General features: G+C 35.1%; 1 protein-coding gene across 1 annotated transcript; it reads right to left on the bottom strand.

Annotated features, from left to right (window-relative positions):
- Nucleotides 1-7,868: 7,868 nt before the first annotated feature.
- Nucleotides 7,869-10,190, bottom strand: LOC140988735 (reticulon-like protein B4). Its single transcript, XM_073457791.1, has 5 exons — nucleotides 9,844-10,190; nucleotides 8,985-9,165; nucleotides 8,766-8,907; nucleotides 8,377-8,446; nucleotides 7,869-8,287 (listed from the first exon to the last, which is right to left on the bottom strand). Exons 1-5 carry the CDS (start codon nucleotides 10,034-10,036, stop codon nucleotides 8,118-8,120), a joined length of 756 nt encoding a protein of 251 aa, XP_073313892.1. The 5' UTR covers nucleotides 10,037-10,190; the 3' UTR covers nucleotides 7,869-8,117.

Genomic DNA, 10,190 nt, shown 5'->3' with positions numbered 1-10,190 from the left:
TGTGCTGTTAAAGATGGATTCTGTTGTGAGAATAAAACACGAGCTTGCCGTGTTGTTGGAACTTTATAATTATGCCTTCTGCTATTCTTATTTTCACATTTCTTTTTTAACATATATATATATATATATATATTATATTATATATATATATATATATTGTGTGTGTCTAGTAGATTACATTCAATATATCTAAATGGAGTAAAACCAAGCCTAAATATAGTTCAATCCAGATGGGAACTCCACCTGTCCGATAATCAAATTATGAGCTGTCTAACGGGCCAGCCCGTCCTGCCTCGGGCAGCCATCTTGGTGGGTTAGGAAAACCCTAACCCAACCCAATCTACAAATATTTGCGGATTAGGCAGTAGGGATGGCAATGGATAGGGTATGGGTCGGATTTCATACATCCATCCTCATACCCATTTATTAAATTCATTCTCATACTCATACCCATACCCATCGGGCATTGAATTTCATCCTCATCCCCATACCCATCGGATTATTGGATACCCATACCCTATTCAAATACCCAATTATCATATACAATTGAATTTTTTCAGATTTAAATTGTTTCAATGAATATTTATAAAATTATTTAAATGAACAATAAGAAAAATTATTCACGCTTTGTATATATATATATATAATGAAGTTTTATATATTTTCTTCTATTTTAATATACAAAACATCGTTTTCTTTAATTTTCAAATTTATGATTATATGTATTGAAAAATCCGAAAATCGGTGGATTGACTGATGAATCTTTAATATAAATAAATATAATTCTATATATATACATATATACATACATATACAAATATACATACATACATATATATATATATATTAATTTAAACGGGTATTCGGGTCGGGTGTGAGTCGGATTATATCAAACCCGCCTCCATACCCGAACCCGAAAATCCCGATACCCGATTACCCAATTATTTAATCGGGTCTAAAAATCCTCCCATACCCTCTTCTATTCGGGTCGGGTATCGGATCATCTAACGGGTTCGGAGGAAATTTACATCCCTATTAGGTAGGACAACCCGTCAAATATTAAAAAAATTTATCAANGAACCCGAAAATCCCCATACCCGATTACCCAATTATTTAATCGGGTGTAAAAATCCCCCCATACCCTCTTCTATTCGGGTCGGGTATCGAATCCTCTAACGGGTTCGGAGGAAATTGACATCCCTATTAAGTAGGACAACCCGTCAAATATTAAAAAAATTTATCAATTTTTTTTTAAAATACATACATTATTATAAAAAAATATAAATCTTACAAAATTAATGAACCATTATCCATGCATAAATCATGATTCAACTTGAATCCCTATTTGAATAAGGATTCTATGATTTTCATTCTTTAAAATTCTTATGTGTTTTTCATTCTTGAAAATACTTGGTATAATTAAATAATTAAAAACTCTTGATAATACATAATACATTATAATTAAATAACCAAGTAATTAATTAATTATGTACTTCTCTAGAATATTTCATCGGAATTTTATATATGGTAGTCACTATTACTCAATTATTATTTAATTAGTGTATTCTAAATTCACTAATTAAATAATTGTGAACTTATTATAATCTTGATCGATAATCAGACAATAGTGATGTATCGATGGTACAAATCTCGTTCATATAACTAAAAACGAAATTTCGAAGGACAAAATTTTTCACTTATTCATTTTTGACAACTTCCTATTTTGTGAACTTATTCACTAAATTTGGCGGTTGCACTCTTCACTTAATTAGTAGTCAACTTCCAATATTGGAATATACTCAAACTCTTTTTGTGCAATATGTTTGACCTTCATCAAACTACAGTCGTCAAATTCAAATTATTGAATTTAACTCTCAACGAGAACACAAAATCCAATACTTGTGTGACCCTCAATAGTTCAGAGATACATCTAACCGCAGGTTCACTCAACTAAGGTGATTTGAAACAACATTTGTTTCGTATTCGATCTTATCCTTGTTTGCCCCATTATGTGCATCAAATCTTTAATACAAGAATGTCGGAACACAAGCTGATAGCACCTATCGGATCATGTTAAAAGCGTCTAGTAGCATCATCTCATGACCTATAGGTATCATTGATAGTGCCTAGAAAAACCAACAGGTTATGGTTAGCTTACAGAACGGTCATTTCACTCATAAATCTCGATTGAATCTGCAATCATTAGTACATTGAGAGTTGCAAATAAATTCAATAATAATGTGATGTATCTTTGAGCAATAATAATGGCATCAGATATACAACTAGAGAACCACATTCCTTAAAGCATATATCTTACTCTGCTAGATATTCTATACATTATTAACTCATTATATCATGATGGATAGGTTCTAACACCTGCAAGGGTGCTTTAAACACAATATTCTCAATGAGCTTCAATAGCTCGTGCTCTAAGAATGTAAACACCGATGAATTAAATCGAGTTTAGTTTTAAACCAAGCGGAAGACACTTGAAATAATCATTTGTTAAGAAAGCTGACTAATTTGAAAACCTTTTAACTTGTGTAAACTGAATAACTAAAATGAGGAGGATCATTTCTCGCATATATCAGTTCAGTTATGGTGAGAACTGAACTGATAACAGCTCGAACTGATCAAATCAGTTTGAAAACAATAGTTAAACAGTTAAGTACACAAGATATGTTCATAGATGTTCAGAGATTTCAACTGCTCCTACGTCACCTTTTTTACTACGTCGGGTAGGATACACTAGAAAACTTTGATTTATACAACATTTTGTACAAACCCACTCAACTTAAGACTTACCCTAATGCCTAACTGAACTCCTAGTCTAGACTGAAGGCAACACCTTCCAGCCAACACTTATTTAACGTCTATGTGTTAAAGACTACATACACAACTTTAACGTCTTTATGCCAGACTCATTCAACGTATCAATATGCTCAATTATATGTATATGTGAGTGATTGTGTGTGTGAATGTGTGAGAACTGATACAAAAGTGTTCTCACACACTGAGGAAAAAATGCTTCTAATCTTAGCTGATAATACTTTTAAGTGTTCTCTCAAATCTGGGCCGATTGCTTCTTGAAAGATGACATGAGTTGAGCGTGCCCTTCTTCTTCACACACTAGTATATATTTCTCTTTTTTTCCACCTTTTTGTTGATGGTCTTGGTCTTGTATTTATAGAAGCTTTGAGACCGTTCATCGAGACTCATCAGATATGTTCGTTGTAATTTGAATATGTTCATCGATATTTGTTTCTTGTCATTTCTGACAGTCATTCTGGAACGTCTTGACTTTAAGCTCTGCTGCAACGTCCAATATTGTCCTTTGACTGAACAAATGCTTTTCTTAAATGCGCACAGCTGGTTTCCACTTAGATAAGCTTGTTGTGTTCTGCAAACTGGTTAGTTCCTAACTGATATCTTGAACTTGTTTGGTGAAATCAGTTGACTCGTCAGCTGAACTGATTTCATTGCTTTATTTGAACTGGTGGCCGGGCTTGCTGAACTTCCTATCAGCTGGTCAATCATTTGAACTGGTTCAATTTTGGGCAATCAATTGGCGATTTCAGTTTGCATCTCGATAGCTTCAGTTTAGGCTCAGTAGCTTTCTGCGTACTTAGGTAACTTCATCAGAAACAAAATAACAAGTTTTGTTAACATCAAAATTAAGATTGCGAACATGAAATGTTCTAACATATCACATCGAATATCTACACCTGCAGGTGAACGGTGAATCCCCGATTACAAAGCATTGGTTCCCACGTATTTCGGAGCTACACCCAATCTCGCCACTTGATGACCCACCTGGATTCGCTAAATGAGTCAAAGTGTAGTGCTAGTATACGTAGAGCCTCCATGCTGTTTTGAACTAAGTATTAATGGTGCACAATCATAAACGCGTACTATTCCACTCGATAAGTAATAACTACTTGGAAACTCCGATTATGGGTTATTCAGTGATACATGTCATTATCATTCATTTGTATGAATGGACATCTTCATGACATTGCCAATGAAACGTGTTGTTTACATCACATAGGTTAGTATCGAGCTCAAGCGATCTTTATCTTTATTTTAAGCGGCTGAATCGACTAAGAACATATTTAAAATATACAGTACACGCGTGATGAATTTCATTATCAACATTGCGAAATTGACCTCGTGGTACTTAAGTATATTCAATGTCTTCATTCATACAACTTGCATGGATATACAAATAAAATAAATGACATAAATATATAAAATCCGTAAAAAAAAATTATTAAAATATATCTCATTTATACGTTAGAGTTAATAAAACTCAAGCCATAAGTTAACTTGCTGGACAACTACTCTAACCGTCCATACTCTGCTACGGATTTAAAAAGTAGAGATTGTTTTCTTACCATTGGACTAAGTGGTATAAATACCCATCATTGGGTCATTTATGATGTTCATGGAACTAACATGGCGATCGACACTTAATTCTCTCAGTATTCAAGAGCATTCAATAGCCTTCGCTAATTTATTTTTAACATCATATGTGTTGTTTGGTGTCCTCTCTGTAATTATTCTAGCTAAGTTAACTAGACGTGAACTGGAGTTATTTAAAATTGTAATTCATCCTGCTATGTGTTTGAATGTTTGTTAGTGATATCTTCGTTAGTTTTAGAAAGAAAGGGAGACGAGAATAATACTTGGAGCTTCTTGGATAGACCTGAGAATTATGACACTTGACAAACTAGAGGTAGAAACATGAAATGATGAGGAAAGATGTGAGTAGGAAACAAAATTATGTATGAGATTTTAAGTAAGACATCTCAGACCTTTCTCATCTGCTATACGGAACTCAAGAGGATGGTACTTCACTGATCATCCACCATCGGTTCAGGTTCATGATAGTTGGTAAGATTTGACGAAATAGATATTTGCTTGAGATTTTTTTCGTCTTGATTAGATTTGTAGCTTTGGTTGAAGTATCGATTCTCCCCAATGTCGAATATTTGTTCAGAAACAGGATTGTGAAGAAGAATGTCACCAATCACTACTACAAAAACGGCAAACGACAACGGATTTTATTCGTTGTCGTAGCCATTTAAAAACTGTTGTAACTGAGGGTGTTGTTGAAAGTCCGTTCAACGACAACGGTTTTTATCCGTTGTGGCAGATCAAATTTGAAACCGTCGCAAATAAAAATAGCGACGGTCGTTATTTCTACCCGTCGCTAATTTTAAATTAGCGACGGTTAAATAAACCGTCGCTAGTTAAATCAACCGTCGCTAGTTAAATCAGCGACGGTTATATAAACTGTCGCTAATTTAAAATTAGCGACGGGGGTAATCACGACCGTCGCTAATCTTTCAAGAGTTCCGTCGTTAATTTGTTTCGAAAAATAAAAAAATAGTACTTTTAATAATTTAATAAATCTAAAAGAAACTAATAATCCAAACAAAATCGTGTAAAAGAAAAAAATTTTAAGTGTTGTGAAGTAGTAAAGTCGTGTAAAAGAGAAAAATTTTAAGTGTTGTGGAGGAAAATAGAACGAAAATGGAGATATTTATAGACAGTTTGCGACGGGTTTTGGTTAAACCGTCGCTATTGGCGACGGTATATAATAAACCGTCGCATATTTTGATTTGGCAACGGTTTGGATTAAACTGTCGCCAAAATTAGCGACGGTTTTTGAAATAACCGTCGTTATATATTGCAACGTTTTCCAAAACCGTTGTTGTTTGTCAAAAAAACCACGCTAAAATTAGCGACAGTTATGTTAAAACCGTCGCAAATTTAAACGTAGCGACGGTTTTCACACACCGTCGCTAAAATTAGCGACGGTTTTGAAATAACCGTCGCTAAATATTGCATCGTTTTCCAAAACCGTTGTTGTTTTTCAAAAAAAAACGGTAAAATTAGCGACGGTTATATTAAAACCGTCGCGAATTTAAACGTAGCGACGGTTTTTGAATTAACCGTCGCTAAATATTGCAACGTTTTCCAAAACCGTTGTTGTTTGTCTAAAAAAACACGCTAATCGACAACAGCTCATAGAACCGTTGTCGTTGACGCAAAAAAAAACGATCAAAGACAACGGTTCTATTGAACCGTTGTCTTTGATCACAAAAACCGTTGTCTTTGACCCCCAAAAGACAACGGTTTTCGATAAAACCGTTGTTAAAAAGCATACGACAACGGTTTTTGTGAAAAACCGTTGTCGTATGTACGTTGTTGTATGCAGAAATTCTTGTAGTGAATGTCAAAGTTAATGCTAAGGAGATGTGGAATATTCCAACAAGTAGATATAACAATTTTCCACGTGAGTTCCAGAATGCGTTATCGGATTTGAGTTTGGTTTCTAGGATTTTTTTCAAATCTTGCAACAAATCCGGGGTGGGTATAGGGATGCTATCTCATCCCTGAACTCGTTCCAATGATAATACTAAGAGTAATAATATTATTATTATTACTTTTTTGTTTATTAAATAATGGATTATTGATGTTATTTTATGTGTATTGTTTAAGTAATATTAATATTTAAATATATAATTGGATTTTGTATCAGTATAGTTTAAATAAAATTGATGAAATATTTGTCTATCTCAAATGGGTAATCGAATTGAGGATGGGGATGAAAAACTCGCTTCTGCCATGCTCTCATTGTCATCCCTACTAAAAAGCTTTTATCATAGTTCCCCATGAAGCATAGTGGGAGATGAATAAAAAGTATGTTCAAAGAAAGTAACATCTTGAGAAACAAAGAGATGTTTGATCGGAAGACAATAACACCGATAACACTTATGAGCAGGAGAGTATCCAACAAAAGAAGTAACATCTTGAGAGACAAAGAAACGTTTGGTCAAAAGACAATAACACCGATAACACTTATGAGCAAGAGAGTACCCAACAAAAACATTTTTGACCAAACACCGATAACACTTATGAGCAAGAGAGTACCCAACAAAAACATTTTCGACTGCCCGAAGATCAAGCTTACAGCGGTTGGGATTATGACTATGGACAAAGATGGTGCGTACAAAGGTTCGAAGCGGAAGTTGCTGAGAATGGCACATACGAGGTAAACGGCGAGTGAGAGTATATATGAATGTCTTAAAGCTGAAGTGTCGACTGAGTAATCGGTTTCTGAGATAGATGGCTATTAAAATGGAATTCCCCCCACAAATACTCATGAATATGGTTGATGAACATGAGCTACCTCCAAAAAAATGTCAATTTTTTCTTTCACACCCCCATTTTGTTGTGGATTATCGACACGAGAGCTCTTATGCAAGATTTCATTGTTTACAAGATAGTCACCAAGAAGTATTATTTATCGTTATCAATACAATGGATCTAAGAGTGAAATTAAGTTTGGATCATCTTATGGAACTTCGAAAAAAATTTGCAGACTCGGATTTATTATGGTAGAGATAAACTTATGTAACCGATGTGTGATTATCAATGAACATTATGAACCATAGTCGACCATAAGACTAAGTGGGGAAAGACCCACATATCACCGTGAATCAAAGCGAACGATGTAAATGGTGTATATGGTTTTGGAGCAAAAGTAGTACGACTATGCCCAGCCAATTGACATGATTCACGAGTATATTGAGAATTTTATTATCAAATAAGGAAAAAAATCATTTCAAACAAGTAAAACTAGAGTGACCAAGACGATAATGTCACGACATAATTTTCATAATAATAGAATCAGAAGCGGACGTAATACCAGACAGACTTAGTTGACTCAAAGATGAAGGAAGCATTCGCAAGGATCCATCATGCCAAAACGTACCAAGCTGGAGATATTAAGTTTTCTCCTTTTTTACGTACGTTATTTTGCACTTAAATTTACCAGCACAGATATTATGAAACCGACATGAAAAGCAAGATCGAAATGTAATAACATTATGATGAGCCATGCCAAGTACAATCAACCACAGAAATTCACACCACTGTTGAACATGTAACATTCCAAATTTCATCCTGACGAGGTACTTAGGCTCCTAAACGAAATCGAAAAAAGATAGCATATCATCCAAACATATGTAAACATTACGACACCCTCACGAAACCTGAATAGCAGATGAACATGTCAAACCTACACAAAATGCGTACATGACATGTGCTCAAGCTGCCTTCTTGTCTTTCAATGGCCCTCTTGGAATCTTCCTCAGAACTTTAGCATCGAACACTGCGTACTGTTTATTAAACTCGGCATTTGCCTTCTCAGCAAAAGAGTCCACCTGGCGCTCATACTTATTGTAAAACACAGGCACGGTGAACATCAACACAACAACTGTTTATAAAATAAAGATTGTGTTAGAACATGATCATTTAGATAAATAATGACAATTTAGTTAATGTCATATTGATTCTCAGACGTACTAATGTATAGTAGGGTCAAGAAATCACAACAACTTCCGACAAGTGACGCGACCCACAAGCCAGCAATCACCTGCTTAGTAACAGCATTTGGTGTAGAAGAATGAGTTCAAAATGCAACAAAGATATAGAATATAAATTACTACATAGTACCACCCAGTTTCACTCATCGCCACACACTAGTAGATTAGAGGAAATAGAAACCATGAACTGAAATTTGATTTAATAATGTAATCTACTTTTAGAAACTTGCATGGAATGAAAGTGGTAAGATCTTCAGTAATAGATCCATTTACAGCTAAATCAAATTTCGAAATATTACAAAAGAACTTATTTCATTAGCCAAGAGAGCCATAGGAACAAGTCAATATTCAAGTGAAGGAACAACATACCAAGAGAAACTTCTTCAAATTCCTTCCCATCGCAATGTCCCTGAGAACAGCAAATGCCCGATTGATCTCAACCCTCAGATCAGATGCAAATTGCCTAGTCGAATCTTCGGGAATCTCGACTTTTGGGATTCGTGGTGGAGACCTAAACGAAAAGCAGAACACGAATCATTAGCATCCCATTTACGCAAGACATTAAAGTAAATAGATAAGACATCTTACTTATTGATAAAAGTGGTAGCATTTGACCACAAGAACAAGAGAGCCAACACAAGAATCAAAGTATGGCAGACCAATGTGAGCAGATGGTATTCAATGACATCGAACAAAACCCAGATCGCCGTTGCCCCAGCAAGCACTCCGGCCGAAAGTTTCTTGTCCTTCCATAGGAACAAGTCAGCCGCTAAGAATCAAGAACATTAAAGATCAATTTCAGATACATGCTACAGCAGAATATTTCAAGGACGTTTCATTTAGATTACATGTTTAGCTTCAAATATCTCAACTGACTAATCGGAACATATATGATTAACGTTCCTAGAGTTCATACAACATCTCGAGTGGATTTCCACTTCAAGGCTTTAACACGAAATTAGAAAATTAATCAGTACCATCCCTTCAATTTCACTAACTAGATCTGGATCCAACTTCAGGAATAAGAACCAAAAAAAAAAAGCAGAGATGAAAACTAACCAAATTCGTACAACAAGCAAAATTCCCCGCATCGAAAACGATCAATTCAAAATCTTGATAAAAATAAAAAATTTCATCTAAAAAATCTTACGTCGATGGCATAAAATTTCAAAAAATAGAAAGAACACCCTAAAAATAAAAGAACACAAAAATTTCAAAAACTTCACAGGTTCAATATTTCAGAAATTAATGACAGCAACCCCCCCCCCCCCAACAAAAAAAAAAGAAAAAACAAAAAAACCCTAGATTTGACAAGTTTCTACCATTTTTTAGATCGCATAATATAGCAAAAAATTCCAAAATATACATACATATATCCACACACGCACGCAAAATTAACTAAAACTTTAAACGAATTTTTTCTTCTTTCTTCTCTATTCTGACTCACCTTTGCCACCGCCGAAGACGTTGTGAACAGGCTTCTCCCTCCCAAAGAGACGGTACGCCTTATCCTTAAACGCCGCCGGCTTCTCACTCTCAGAATCAGACGACGACGAAGAATCACCACCACGGATTTTGTCAGCAATCTTTTCCATAAAAGATTCCTCCTTTTTCACATCTTCCTTGATATGATCCGCCATCAGCAGAGGTATAGATACAGCAAAGCGAATCTATAGATTTACAGACCAAGTGTGTGTCGAGGATTCGAGCAACAGTCAGCTGAATGAATCTTGAATTGTGAAGGGGAATCTGGTTAGGGACCTTTATGCGTGAGAGAGGGGGGTGGAAGGGAGG

The sequence above is a fragment of the Primulina huaijiensis genome, chromosome 11 (assembly GCF_012295235.1).
Source record: "Primulina huaijiensis isolate GDHJ02 chromosome 11, ASM1229523v2, whole genome shotgun sequence".
In the NCBI taxonomy this organism is placed as follows: domain Eukaryota; kingdom Viridiplantae; phylum Streptophyta; class Magnoliopsida; order Lamiales; family Gesneriaceae; genus Primulina; species Primulina huaijiensis.
This window is presented reverse-complemented; position numbering and strand designations above follow the sequence as displayed.